The sequence below is a fragment of the Sarcophilus harrisii genome, chromosome 1, assembly GCF_902635505.1.
Source record: "Sarcophilus harrisii chromosome 1, mSarHar1.11, whole genome shotgun sequence".
Lineage (NCBI taxonomy): Eukaryota > Metazoa > Chordata > Mammalia > Dasyuromorphia > Dasyuridae > Sarcophilus > Sarcophilus harrisii.
This window is the reverse complement of record NC_045426.1, coordinates 230,396,308-230,412,321: the sequence shown is the minus strand read 5'-3', so window position 1 is coordinate 230,412,321 and position 16,014 is coordinate 230,396,308. Positions and strand designations below refer to the sequence as shown.

General features: G+C 32.6%; 1 protein-coding gene across 14 annotated transcripts in view; it reads right to left on the bottom strand.

Annotated features, from left to right (window-relative positions):
- Positions 1-16,014, bottom strand: part of UBAP2 (ubiquitin associated protein 2) — a 123,975-nt gene that overhangs the window by 83,023 nt on the left and 24,938 nt on the right. For all 14 annotated transcript variants that reach the window (XM_031937933.1, XM_031937950.1, XM_031937968.1 and 11 more), the window contains exons 2-3: positions 11,252-11,391; positions 2,360-2,437 (exon numbers count right to left, since the gene is read on the bottom strand). In XM_031937933.1, coding sequence (XP_031793793.1) covers positions 2,360-2,437; positions 11,252-11,350 — 177 coding nt within the window. In that variant the 5' untranslated portion in view covers positions 11,351-11,391. The remainder of the gene's footprint in view (positions 1-2,359; positions 2,438-11,251; positions 11,392-16,014) is intronic.

Here is a 16,014-nt window from a genome sequence, read left to right as displayed (position 1 = left end):
TCCTTTATTTCATTAAATATTTTTTCCTTCCCTGCCCTGTAGTAATATTCTCAACTTTGGTTATTGTCTTAGCTCCTTTGCCTTCAAAAATATATCCTGAAACTCCTGACTCCTCCTCCTCCTACTAACCTAACTAAATTTTGTGTAATCCTGATGGTGGCTCTATGGTATTTAAATGGTTTTCTTCTAGAAACTTCCAGTATTTTTTCCTTGACCTGAGAGACATGGGTTTTGGCTGTAATATTCTTGAGAATTTTCATTTTGGAATTTTTCAAGAGATCACCAAGGGATTCTTTACATTTCTACTTTGCCCCCTAGATCTAGAATAGTTAAGACAGTTTCCTTTTAAAATTCTTGAATTACAATGTGTAACCTCTTTTTATGTTTACAGCTTTTAGAATGTCTGATAAATATTAAATACTCCTTGTAAAGGGAGAAGGAAGGCAGATATGCTAATGCTCTACTGAGGAAGCTATGAACTTATTCAACCATTTCAAAAACAAGTTAAAATTGTGTAAGAGATAGTTAATAAATTGACCCAGGGATCCAATGGTTAAGAAAATTATGGTCCATTAGCAAAATGGAAAAGTTTTAACAGTATAAATAATAAAGTCAATACAAGTTATAATAAAATTGGTAAAATGCAAATCAAGGTTAATATCACATTGTTGAAGTATCTAAGAGTTCTTAAGTAATCTGCACCTTTGCTTTTCTAAGGAAACAACTTTTATTAATATAAAAATTTGGAAATTTCATAGTGGTGGTGTAAGTTTTTCATTTCTCTTCTTATGATCAACTTCTAATCAATTTCCCTTAAGCCTTCTCCAGTATTCTGGAGATGAGGGGGAGCCAATGGAGTTTAGTGAATGGGTACAGCAACATAGCAGGTATAGGCTTTCAGATGATTAACTTGACAGCTAAATGAAGGATCAACTGGAGTGGGAGAGACTTGAGGCAGAGAGAGCAACTAGTATAGTGAGCTATTATAGCAATGTAGGCATCAGTTTATGAGGGCCTAGATCATCTTCAGAGTAGAGAAGGGGATATATATACCAAAGATGTTACAAAGGTAGAATCAACAGCAATAGGAGACAAATCGGTTATGGGAATGGTAGTGAGGTGAGTGAGAGAGTAGTGTCACTTAAATTGTGAGCTTGAGTGACTTGAATTGAAAAGGAGCATTGTATATTAAGAAATAAAACCCAAGTTTCAATTCTACCTCTGCCACTCACTAGCTAAGTGATTCTAGACAAGGCTATTATTGGCCTCTGTGGACCTAGATTTTCTAACCAGTAATATGAGTGAGTTGGAATAGATCTATTCATTTTTTCCTTTCAGCACTAGTGCTTTGATTTTTTTTCTCATAATAATAACAACAAATGAATCTCAAGGTTTTACAATTGCTACAAATTATCTCATTTGATTCTTAAGACTATACTGTGAAGTGGGTAAGAGAGTAACATAGTAGAAAGAGTATTTGCAATCATGAAACTCGAGTTCAAAAACTGCCTATGATTCTTACTAGTTGCTATAGAATTATAAATATGCCTGTATCTGTTTCCTTCATTGCTTAAAAAAAGGAGGGGGGAGGAGTGAATCCCACCCATTTATGGTTCAAGAGAGGTGATGTCATGCTTATGTACTTTGCAAATCTTAAAGCCCTATTGTAAAGATCAAGTATCATTACAATAAATATCAAATTTCATTTTATAGATGAGACAAATCCTCCTGCAGATTAAATGGTTTGCCCATAGTCACAAAGCTAGTAGTAACCACAAGAAGTCATAGTCGAACACAGGCCTGTTTTCATTCCAAGTGTAAAAGAATTCTTGTAACACTCTTATCAATGTAATATGGTATCTTTGTTCAATAAGACCTAAGCCTTAGAGATGAAAGAGACCCTGAAAATCGTTTAGGTTGTTAGCCTTCTCACTGAACAAAAATTTTTCTAGAATAAAAGAAAGATTTGATACAAATAATTTTAAAATGAAAATACTTCTTGTGAGTTTATGTTCTTGAGCAAAACTCAAAATTCTGCAAAAAGTAGTAGGCTACAACTCAAATTTACAAGTCACTTATTCTTTCCAAATCAGAGGAAATTATTTTTAAAATGAAAATAATTTATTTCTTATGAGGCAAGCATATTTGAAATGGTACTCCAAATAGGCAGTGAGGGAATATTTCAGTGTTTAAGAGTGTTTGATTGTTTTCCATATTTAAAAATTAGAGGATGTTACAAGTGATGCTTTCAAAATTTCAGTGAATCTTGGTTAATGATAAACATTTTGCAGTATAACTGAAAATCCTAGAAAATAAATATTAAGACCAGAATAAAAACGTCTGTTTAATAATATCATACCTGTTTAACTTTGTCTTCAAAGTCTGCATCATTCTTATCATAGATCATTTGAGCGAGGCGAATCTGTTCAGCTGTTGCCTAAAAAGTAAAAAGAACAATTAATTTTCTAAAATAAAAATATAATCAAAAAGCCAAAATTTGCAATAACACCCACAAACCCAAAATACTATGTTAATGTGAGTTATCTAATAAATAATGTCCGTTTGTAACTTGTACCAGCAAATATGTAAGATAAACTACTATCAAAATAAAGAAAAATTAGTGTTCCATTTCTGTATTTAATTGTCCTAAAATTGTTTAATTGTCCTAAAATATGTTCTACTTTGTGACCACAGGCTCTATTAGCATTAGATAATCACAGAAACAATAACCTGAATGATATTTCTTTTCAAAAATAAATATAAATAAAAGGGGGTTAAAAACAGTGACTAGGTTGGCAGAAAAGAATAGCTGGTATGACAAATGAACTTGTTATAAAACCAAGGCTCAGATATCACTCTTAGAAGACCAAAGTAAAACAAAAAAACAAAAAACTGGCCCCATTTTACATGTAAAAGGATAAAACTAATTACTTGACCTAAATTTTTTTTTTTTAAAGCTACAATGTTTGGTGTCAAAAACTGTAATACAAATCATGTGTGCATTTGGTGGATATACTCAAACACACAGCTTCCTATGTATCCCCAGTTTTAAACTACTGAACAGAAACTCATTTTCTGTTACTCTCAGCTAAATAACAGAGAAACAGCAAGCACCACAGAGAATGAGGCTTAAAAAAGTCTGGCTTCAAATTCTAACATCACCACCAGCTCTAACCCTGAGCAATATGCCTCAAACAATTCCCCCTATAACAAATAATATTCAATCTCAGATGAACTTCAAATACTCCTTGTTAGAGGAGTTTTTACATATGCTAAGAAAAGTAACTTAACATAATCATATAAAAAACTTGAAATGACTAATCTATCATTTGCAATATCTACAACATTTAACAGAATTTTGAGTAGCATTATTTTAATGTGTATACACACACACACACACACACGCATGTATGGCATACAGAAATAGCACAGTAAGGTGCCCCAAGCCTATTCCATATAAACTATTCCATTGAAATGGTTTTAATCTTTTCTGTGTATTTGAATGTAAATCCTAAATGATTCTTCTACCCAACAGTCAAGATCTAAGAATCCCTTTAAAATAGCTATATTGTTTTTATGCAGCAATGCAAAAGTTTTCAAGAATTAAAAATCACAATTATGGTGAAATGAACTCAACTACTATTTTTAAAAAACAGTCCCATTGTCCCTTTTATATGAGGCAAAAGAGTAAACTTATCTACTTTTCTTTAGTGAAGTTCTTAACCTGAGAGTGGAAGGGGTGGAGGGAAGGGGGAGTAGAGAGGAAGAGAGCTATAATTTTTTAAAAAATATTGATAACCATATTTTGATATAATTGGTTTCCTTGGAAATCTTATGCATTCTTGAGAAGGAATTCACATGCTTTATTAGACTGCCAAGAAGGTCCACGACATGAAAAAGCTTAAGAACCTCTTCTCAACTATGAAGATTGAATGTGAATCGAAGCATAGTATTTTCACCTTTTTTGTTTGATTTTTTTTTTTCCTTTGTGATTTTTCCTTTTGGTCTGATTTTTCATGCACAATATGACAAGTATGGAAATATGTTTAAAAATATTGTACATATATAATCTGTATCAGATTGCTTGCTATCTTGGAACAGGGAGAAAGCAAGGGAGGAAGGAAAAAAGAATTAGAACACAAAATCTTGCAAAAATGAATGTTGAAAATCATCTTTAAATGTAATTGGAAAAAATAAAATAATATTGAGAAAAAACAGAACCCCTTCTTTAGAAACAAGAAGACCCCATTCCTTCAATATACCAAATAAACACACATAACTGAAAGTAATGCAACAAATAATTAAATGTCAAAATGTTTAATAGCTATTTCAAGGCTCCGTATTTTGGTATGGGCACTTTCTAGAAACCAAGTCATAAACTTCATTAACTGAGCTAATAGTCCTTTTTATACAGAATAGTCTCTCAAGTATCATCTAGCTTCTTCAAGTAGATATTTTCACAAATTGATCTGTGAAAGACAAAAAATGCAGACAATGGTACAAAACAAGAGGAAAGGGGGAAATTAAAAAAAAACAAAACCCATTATGATCTAATATGGTATACTGGGGGGAGGGGAAAGAAAGGTGATATAGCTCTAAAGGTTACCTATTACTTTTGGAAAATTACTTAACTTCTCAGAACTTTCTTTAAAATGAAAAGGAACTGTACTACATAACTTCTGTGGTTCCTTCCATCTCTAAATCCCATGAAGAAGAAAAGGAGTAGCCAAGGGAGGAAAAAAAAAATAGAGAAAGCTATACTGAAATATTAAAGAGAAATAGTAATAAAATGAGGGAGGAATTAAATCAATTCTCTGTTTTCTAGAAACACTTATCTCTCATTAAACAGCAGACATGTTAAGACTGCTCCCAAACTTGTTCAACCTAAAGACCAATACTGATGCTCACTCTTCTTCTATTCCCCTCTTAATATCTGAAGTGGCACACTGGAAAGCTCATGCTCATCTAAACTATCTGGGAGTACAGTATAAAGCTAAAATTATTTTTTTCAAGAGAGTTAACCTCAGAGATCCACTCAAAAGATTTCTTCTACAAAATCAGCTTCTCTGAAAACATAACTATTAAGACTACCATATATATACCCATACTTCCACTCAATAGCTTTAAGATGCTTGATTTTTCTTCCCTTCCTCCAGCTCACAAACTATTTCTAAAATACTAAAACCAAAACCATCTTTTTATTCATACATCTGCTTCCTTTACATTTATTTCAAATAATATCACAATTAAGTGCTATCTAATAGCATGTAATTCTTTTTTAAATTTTATTTTTAATTTATGAAAGAAAACAAGCACTTCCATAACATAGTATAATAAAAAAACAAATCATTGCACATGAAACCACAAATCTACTATATATATACAATCTGCTATTATATATATATGTGTGTGTGTGTGTGTGTGTATATATATATATATATATAAAGAGAGAGAGAGAGAGAGAATTATCAAGCAGTTCTATCACAGCTGTGGAGAGGAGTGCAAAAAAAAATGTTTATAACAAATTATGTCAAGACAACCTTAGAATCGAGTTCTCAAATACACAGAAAACTGAAAGTAATGCAACAAATAATTAAATGTCAAAATGTTTAATAGATATTTCAAGGCTCTGTATTTTGGTATGGGCACTTTCTAGGAACCAAGTCATGACCTTCATTAACTTAGCTAATAGTTTTTGAGAATCAGTCAATCTGAAGATAAGCCTTTATGAACCTAATGAAGTTGGTAAGAATCAAATTTGGTTCAGTAGAAAAGTTCATTATAGTGACAGAATAAAAATCTTGTAACTGGAAGGAAATGGGATTCATCTACTTAAACCTACCACCAAATTAAAACAAAAATCCTTTTCTCAACCATTGTTCATATCATTCAGTCTTTACTTAAATACTTCCAGTGCGACAGACAGGGAGACTACTATCTAGGCAGGGTAGCTCAATTTCTTATAAAATCATCTTATAAAAGTTCTTGCCTTGCATTTAAATGTTCCCCCACTAATTAGCTATGTAAATTAGATCTTTGACAGTCTTTCAAACATAGAAAAACAACTAATGTGTCCTACAAGTCTACTTTGCTGTTGGTTAAACAATTCCCAATTAACCTAAAATACTATGCATGACAGATTCCAGACCCTTCACCATTCTTAATGTGTCAAGTTGTCAGTATTCATCTTTAAAAACCATTTTTTTCCCTAGTTTCAGTCCAGACCTTCAATTTTATGGCAAGATGATTCTTACAAATACAAATCAGCCACTTGGCAATTTATAATCATAAGAGACATCTGGGGAATATAAAAGAACTTGTCCAGAGTCAATACAGCCAGTTAATACATCAGATTGCATCAGAAATAAGAACTTTAAAATAGCCATTTTTAATACCATAGGCCAGTAGCCTATACAACATTCTCATGCAAAACTGTTTTAAGCAGTATAGAGTACAGTGAGACTATTAACTTAGTTTCAACACTATACTTCTATTAATACAAATATCAGTCTTTTTTAGCAATGAATCTCATGTACCATACTGATTTTGTTATAAAGGATATCTACTACAGGCCTTTTTCATTAGGAAGTAATTTCCATGTTATTGCCAAGGTCTCATGCATTCAATTCTTAAGAAATTATTTTCCTGAACTCAAAAAGATTTTAATACTTTTTTGGTACTAATCTGGAATCATAATTAAATTTTGGTATATATTCTCAGCTTATCAAGAGCTAAACTAAAAAACAAAACAAAAACAAAACCAGTTGTCATGCAATGCATCTGGTTATTCAAATTCTGTATTATCTTGTCAGACATGTGCATTATAGATTGTCAATGACCAAGGACAAAAATCTGTGGCAGGCAATTGAATTCTCTCCAGGATTATTATATAAAACTACACAGAAAGCAACCCCACTTGCTAAAGGACATGCAACTTGTTAATAACAAAGCATAGTATATTCTTCCCCAATTCTTGGTCCAAAATTCACTCTGCTATACCCTAAGTTAGGACACCCTATTGCAAGTTAGGAAATTGAAAACAGTTGCTTAGTCATTAAGTAGACTCAGATTTAGAATAAGATGGCAGCAGTAAGAATTTTTTAAAAGATGAGTAAGAACTGAAAGGATTTACTGAATGACCAGATAGAGGGACAAAAAAGAAAGGTAACAAGTCAGCCTATGAGGGATCCAATGTTTTGCACAGAAATAGAAAAGTTGGGAAGGAAGATATCTATTTGTAAACAAAAGTTGAAAGCAGATTTGGAGAATAGATTATAAATACTATACTGAGCTGGAGAGGACAGTAGTAGTCCAAGTAAAAATGTGTTACAATATAAAGAGTATGGAATACAAGAAAATGACAGTCACAGATATGAATTTTGAGAATCAACATAATAGTTGGAGAACTCATTTATTTTTATTTCTTCAAGGCAAAGAACACTGGGGAAAAAAGTAGATGGTGACCAAAGACTAAGCCTTGGGATAATTAGAAAACAGAAAAGGAAAAATGAAACAGCAAGGGAGATAAAATACAGTTAAGAATGTACATCAGGAAATCTGAAGTTATTACTTACTTGATCCATTCCGTCTTACTATATTTGTGCTTATGACCTTTAGGCACCAAAAGTATATTATATACTAAATTTGTTCAACCTAAGTGGCCTAAGAGAATTTTGTACAACTCACTGTACAAAATCTATACTAAATAAAGTAGTAATTGAATTGTTAAGAAAGTTAATGCTTCATTCTGTTTAGTCTAAAGAACTGTAATTGATGACATTTAATAAGCCTATACAAAATAGGAGACAAAGCAGTATACCCAGAACATAATAATACTGATAAGAGTTTGGAGCATAAAATGAAAAAATTAGGTCTTTCTCAAAATATAATGTAAATTGACACTGTGTATCCTTATATAAAAGGACTAAAAGATTTGTCATTTTCAAATGGAAAGCCCTATTTGCCTGAGAGACATTTCTTTTGACATTTAAATCCACGTTCTCTAATCCATTGCTTAATGGCCTGTGGAAGTCAAACAAAAAATTTGGAGGCCCTAAATATCTACCCCCACCCCAAGATCTAACCCAGAACATTTTTTTCTCTGGGAATCCAAAAGGAAAAATAAAAAAATCAAGAACTGAGAGACCTAAAGAAAGAAGAAATTCACATATAAATTTGAATTTAAAAACACATTTACTTTAAGTAAATATACATAAATTATATATACATTCCAGATTGATTTTAGTCCTCAATATTATAAAATATATTTTGTCATGCTTTAACTCATGATAGTATAGAATTTCCTGAGGCTTCCTTCCCTTTTATTTTAATATTTTAGCTGTTTACAAACTCCCATATTCTGCAAGGAAAAAAACCAAGCACATACTGAGTTTATTAGTTCAGATAATAAAATCTGGATCAAACATGTATTCTAAATATTTAAATTACAAGAATCATTTTTTAAAAATCTTAAATATCATCTATTCCAAATGACTTAATTGTATAGGTGAGGAATCCAGGGCTCCAAAGAAATTAAGTAACTTGCCCGAGGTCATTGGAGATAGTATTCACTTTAAACAAGCTTCCTAGGAAGTGGCTGTATTTAAACTTTTTAAGTTTTGGCTAATGCCGCTAGAGTTTTTAACTGCCATTAGATATGCTTATATAATACTATGTAACACTGATAGGGAATTTCTTTTTTAAAGGAAGAAAACAAGCTTTTATTAAATGCTTACTATGTGTCAGGCACTGTAAATATGCCATCATTTGATTATCACAGGGGTAGTAATTGCTCTAATCATCGCCATTTTACATGCAGGCAGAGGGTAAAGGTCACAGAGCAAATACAAGTCTGAGGTAGAATGCAATACTTTTGTGTGCAATTTCTCATGACCCCACAGACCATTGAACACCAAGCTCTTCTATCCTCCACTATCCTCCACAGATTGTCCAAGTTCATATCCGTTGATTTCATGACACTTTCCGTCTCATGCTCTACTGTCTGTCCCCTTTTCCTTTGCCTTCCATCTTCCCAGAGTCAGGGTTTTTACCAATGAATTTTGTCTTCTCACTGTGTGGCCAGAGTAATGAAGCTTTAGCTTCAGAATCTGAATAGTATGAATTAATTTTATAATTATCAGCATAACTATAAGCAAAACGCCACCAGAATAAAGGATATTAACCTAAGAAAAGAAAGGCAAATGTCTTCTGTCCCAGAACCAAAAATATTTATATGAAAAGTAGATGGGGAAGACAGGAATGGGAAAGGGAAAAATAGGGGAGGGGAGGAAGAGTTGTGAGGAAGAAAGCACATGTGTGATCAAGGTACAGAAAAAGGAAAGAGGTTTCAATGTAACATTTTAAAATACATAGAGAAGAGCAGAGTAAAAGTTCAAAAGTGAACACACAAGCAGTGCAGATTTCTTAACAGGCTCTTTACATATGTAGGTGGCTCATCAGACAGAGCATAGGACTTAGAGCCAGAAAGCCCTGAAATTAAATCTTGCTTCAATTATTTACCAGCTTTGTGACCCTGCCTAATTAATTCAACTTTTCTATGCCTCAGTTTATTTATTTGTAAAATGGATTAATAATAGCATCTAACTCAAAGGACTGTGAGGTTGTGAAGATCAAATATGTGAACATATATAAAAGCCTTTGTAAATTTTAAAGGATTTTTTAAATACATAAAATGCTAGCTACTGAAATGACTACTGTCTCAAATTTAATGTACATTTTAAAACTTTTCATTTAATAGAATTTTACACCCTCATATAAAATAATCTTTCTGCTGTTTCTACATTAAAATATTCTTTTTAGTATGTAGTATTCATTAAATTTATTAAAATTATAAAAAAGGCTTATTAATGCAATATTACTGTGCAATAAAAACTGACAAAGAATTCCGAGAAACATAGAAAGATTTATACAAATATTGAGAGTGAAATAAGCAAAACCAAGAGGTCCAATTTACACAACAAATTCTACAATATCAATGCAAATATTAAAGGAAAACTAACACCAAATAAACAAAGGAAAGGTAAGGAATAAATAGAAAATGAAATTATAACCCTGTTCGTGGCAGGGAGGACAAGAACTGCTGAAAGAGATTATTATGTAATATATACTATCAGATGTTGTTATTATACTGTTTTTGCTTAATTGTTTTTGTCAAATATTCTCTTAAAAGAAATAAAGGTCAATCTTTTGGATCCTTTTTACAGATGTATAGTTTAATTCCTTCCAATGCATTGCTATCTTTTATAATTTAACAGTACTACCCTGAAGATGCAAAATGATGTCACCATTCATTAACAATGCAAAAGAAAGCTGCCTCTCATCAATTCAATAAAAGGGCCATGTGTTCAGTCATTTCAATACTGTTTTGACTCTTTATAACCCTATTTGAAGTTTTCTTGGCAGAAATACTCAAGTATTTTGCCATTTCCTACTCCAGATCATTTTACTGATGAGGAACTGAGGAAAACAGGATTAAGTGACTTATTCAGGATCACCCAATCTAGTAAGCTAAGGAGGATAATTTTCCCGATTCAAGATCTAGCACTCTATCCACTCTATCCCTAAAAGAGCCACATTAGTGTTATAATCCAACAACCATATAATATTTGGCATTTGAATACAGTATAATTTTATTACTATTGATTCCATGAATTCAAATAAATATTTAGCCTCATTTGATGAAAGTTACTTATGTACTATTTACAAAGATTTGTCAAGCAAAATAATAATACACAAATTTAGGATCTCCTTAATTCCTTAATTGACTTAAGATGATGAATAACTTCAAACTTCAAAATAAACATTTAAACATATGTTGCTAATCACAATCCATTTTTGTGGAATAAAAAAAGATATTAGTACTTGTTATGGTACTACAATATTAGAAAATAATAAATTTCCATCATCTTAAAATGAAGTTACTTATCAGAGTTATTTCTCAGCTAATCTGAGACTTTATGAATGTAACATTCACAATTTTGCATCAAATTTATCTTGCTAAGTTTTGCATAGTCTAAAAGTTTATAGTCTCTGAGCCCACAGGCAAGTGATACAAAAAACAGCAGCCTAGAAGCAAATGTCTCTCGTCACAGTATTATGTCAAACCTCTGCAACACTCTTCTTGCTGAAATCCCCGCTATGGAAAAAAAATGTTTTTTTCCTGGTCAAAAAAAAAAAAAAGTAGCTATGTATTTATGCTTATTTTACTCCACTAAAGAAGCATACAACTTACCTGTACTACTTGTTTCTGTGGTTGTGTCACCTGTGTAGTTGAAATCTGAGTTTTATCTCGAGTGCCCCGGGTACGTTCACTGCCCACTGAAGTCATCATATACAGTATATACAAAACAATGTATGTACAAAATAGAAAATCTGTAAGAAATCAGAAAAAAGCATTTCAGACACATCTGAGTAAAGAAAACTCTCTTATATGACAAAAAGGGAGAAAAACCAGAAAAATCTTTTTAGACCAATACAAGAAAATACTTTTTATTGTTAAGGGAAAATATATATGTAAAGTTGTTTTCTAGAAGTTGCCCTTTCTTAAAAAACTGACAGTAATATTTACTAGTAGAATATTCACTTATTTACTCCACTTACTAGTTTAGGAATATTATTTTTAGCAGAACTCCTACTCAAGTGAGAGCTCCTAAATATTAAGTAAAATTACAGGCAGGACCTACTTCCACAGCTTCATTCAGACCAAAAAATCCTACTTTTCTTGTTCTTTTTTTTCTATTCATGATGTTGATTCCACAAAGTATATATGACTTGACTCTATATGCAGTCAAGACTTTCCCTCACAATACAGTTCTATTTTACAATACAGTACAAGGCACCTATCTAGCCAAAAAAACAACCTACAAATTATAAATTTGCAAAGGAAACTAAGGTAATTGTATTTAAACGATCAAATCATGTTAGCACACTCCTAGGAAAGATCTTTATTATGGCTCCCTTAAGGACTTACTTATTAGTTACTTGAGATATCCAGTAACTATTCAAGGCGTCTATGTTACAGAAGTCCAGAAACAGAATTACTGATGAGTTTGTGCCTTTTCAGACATAAGCAAGTACCAGAGAAAGAAGAGAAAATATTAGGCAGAATTTTGAGTTTCAGAAACCAAGTTTTTTATTTCAATTCACATATAGGAAAATTAGGTAGACAATCTCACAAGTCTAAACTTGTAATAGTCTTTCCATAAAGTCAACCAATTAACCATCACCAGAAAATAAGTATATGAATCTAACTCAAATCATACCCCCCCCAAAATAAAATAAGCACTTTTAAAAGAACTTAAGCAACAATCCTTTTAGATTTTCAAATGCAAATATAAAAACATCACTATCAGAAACAAATACCCTCTCCCTTTCTCCCCCTCTCTCCTGTGGCCCATTTTTCATTAGAATTTTACTCTGGAAGTAATTCTGTCTAAAAGGAAGAAGAAATACTAACGTCATTCTTAAGCAATTAAGAGTTCACAAATTTCAACCTGTTGAACAGGTTGTGGTATATGCCTATGATGTAATATTATTATTGTCCTATAAGAAATGAAGAACATGACATTCTTAGAAAATTCTGATTTATATGAACTGACGCAAAGAGAAATGAGTAGAACCAGGAAAATACTGTACACAGTAACAGCAGTATTCTAAGACAACCAGCTAGCTATGAATATTGGCTATTCTCAGTAATGCAATAATCCAGGATACTATGCATCCCCAGACAAGTATCTGATGGTTATATAGATCTGAATATAGATTGAAACATACTCTTTTTTTTTTTGGGGGGGGGAGACTTCATCTTTCTTGAGGTTTTGTTTCAGGGTTGTTTCTTTTGGGGGGAGGCGTATTTTCTTTTATAATACAATTAATATGGAAATGTTTTGCATAACAACACATACATAATCTATGCTTGTCTTCTCAATAAAGGGAGGGTAGAAGCAAGAGAATTCGAACTCAAAAATTTAAAAATTAATGTTAAAAACATTTTACAATTGGAGGAAAATAAAATGCTAAATTATTTAAAAGGGAAAAAAAAAGTTTACAGATACATAGAACTTCCTATTATTAGACTGATGACATTCTAATTATTTGAAGTATTTGTAATTCAGGAATATATCTGCTCCTTGCCAGCTTGCATTTTCTAACTGTTAAGTAACTCAAATCCACTTATTGACATCAACCTGCTACCATGGGAATAAATTTAGCATCATAACTTAACTGCTAAATCAAGGACAGAAAAAGTGGGCTGGATAAACAGAGCCCTTGTTAAAACACAAATCATATTCAAATGGTTCTGTGTTCTAGTCAATTTGGAAACTTTTTCAATCAAAGCAGATCATATCCAACCCTGCCTGCCACCCAGTGCTGCTCTCACCCATATCTTCCCACTATTCCCCAATTTGGTGTAATTGCTAGAGACCTTCATTTCTTTCTCTTCACAATAAGGGTACCACTGAAGTACTGATAATTCATCTGTTATCCTTAATTCTTATCACTTGTTCAATTAAAAATCTTTCTTCCTATTACACAATTCCTTTTAGACATCTTTTACTCCTTCAGTGTTTCTTACTGGTTAAGAGTTGATTATTGAGAATCTAAAATTTTAGTTTTGGGAAGGAACCTCAGAATGTCCTAACCCTATCCTTTTCTATGAAAAATGATCAAACATAAGAAATTAAGTTGAAATTATTAATCATGACAATTCTTTATGTTGCTTTCAAAAAAACCTAGAAAGCCTGACATGAACTAAACTAAAGTGAGTATAATCAGGAGAACAATGTACACAGCATTAGCCAACTGAGCATGAGTTAGTTATTCTAAGCAACACAATGATCCAAGACAATTCTGAAAGATTTATGATGAAAAATGCTATTTACGTCCAGAGAAAGAACTGATGAGACTCTGAATGCAGGCCAAAGCATACTTTTATTTTGTTTTTAAATGCATAAAAATACTAAGGATTATCAAAACCAAACAAAAACCCCACCCATTTACACTGAAAAAAAAATTTTAAAGTTCACAAATCTTAGATTAAAAAATTACTGTTCTAAAGTAACATATTAATAATGAAAAAGTTATTTGACTTACGTACCTCTGAAATACACAGAGTAAACATATTCTTGATAATTAGGCAGGTTAAATAAAATCCTATCCATTTTCCCCAATGAAACATGCTCTGGGGTGCATATTTCTTCTGCCCAATTTCAGGATAACCTGTCCCATTCATTAGAACTACTAAGGAAAAATTTCAAGAAAGTATACTAAGGCCAGAATCAAGGATGACTAGATATGTTTAGTTTAGCATGGAACAGTTTGTAATTCCCCCCTCATCCCCCACCTTAAAATCCTCTTTATGTCTCTTCCCCCCTTCCCCCATTCCAGGAACAGATAGCAAGTTTATTTGGTGAAAGCAGAGAACAAATAAGTCAAAGAGGATATGTGGTGGGAATTGGAAGTAAAGATTTTTGGTAACCTTGAAAATGTAATTAGTTACTTCTGGGACAAGACGATGACTTTTATACTGAGAAGGTTTTTTGGGGGAGAGTATCTTTGTGTAAAGGGGAGTTGTTCTCAGCTATTCAGCATCATCTTTCCTTAGCAAACACTTGAAGATCCTCTACATAGTCCCCATGTGTGCCCTGATCCTTATTCTTTGCTACAGTCTGCAACATTGGCAGAAAGTCCAGCATCTTCACATTCATCTTATTCTTGGAATTCCCTAAAACCTTGAGCACCTCAGCATTGGTAGCATTCTGGCCCAGTTCTCACATGATGTCCCTGCACTGGCTATATAAGATCTTTCCATTCTCCCTGCTCAGTTAAACAGCTGGAAGGACTCCTTGAATTCTGCCCTCTGATCCTCCATTAACTCACACATCTTGGCCTTCCATCCTGGTCCTCCTGCTTGCTGCTGATGCTACATTATGTCCCTTATCTATGTTTTGTATCTAATGTCTACATTAAGTGATGTGCTTCACCAAAGGAGGAAAAAAACCAACACTTTCAAAAACCACGTTTTTTTGTTTAAATTCCTCATGAAAGGATGATACTTGTAATTATGGCAGGAGTAAATACAGACAAAGAGCACGGGTGTAAATTGAATATGAAGGATTAACACCTAAAAAAAAATGATGAAATTAAGGAATGAAAGAGTAATGTACTGGGACAAAGGAAAAGGGAGAAGGAGAATGGAGTTTATTCTGCCATAAAAAAAAGAGGCAAGAAAAAGCTTTTACCATGGAGGGGAAAGAGGGAAAGGAGAGGGTGAATGAGTGAACCTTACTTTCTCATCAGTATTGGCTCAAAGAAGAAATAACAAACACTCTCAACATGGGTACAAAAATCTATAAAATATGAGAGGAAAGGAAAATGGGAAGAGGGATAAAAGAGAGAATATTAGGGGAAGAGGTGTTAAACAGCAAAACACTTAAGAAGGAACAGGGTAAAAGAAGAGAGAAAACAGAATGTGGGAAAATATAATTAGCAATAGTTATTATAAAAAGGATTTTGAAGTAAGTTTCTCTAATAAGGTCTTAGAGTTTTCAAACACAGAGGGAATGGAGTCAAATTTACAAAATTCACCAATTGATAAATTGATAAAATTAGCATATCAAAAGATACGCTATACAGCAGGATGATTTCAGAAAGGCTTGGAGAGACTTAATATGAATTGATGCTAAGTGATTAGAACCAAGAGAACATTATACGCAGTTACAAGATTATACAATGATCAAGGCTCTTTTCAACAGTGAAGTGATTCAGGTCAGTTCCAGTGATTTGTGATGGAGTCATCTGCACCCAGCAAAAGGACTATGAGGACTGAACATAGTATTTTCACTTTTTAAAGTTGTGTTTGCTTGCATTTTGTTTTCTTTCTTATCTCACCCCCCCCCCCCCTTTGATCTGATTTTTCTCGTGGGACTCAATTTCTTCACCTGTAAATGGGGGAGAAGGATTAAATGGCCTCCAAAATCCCTTTCAACTTTATGT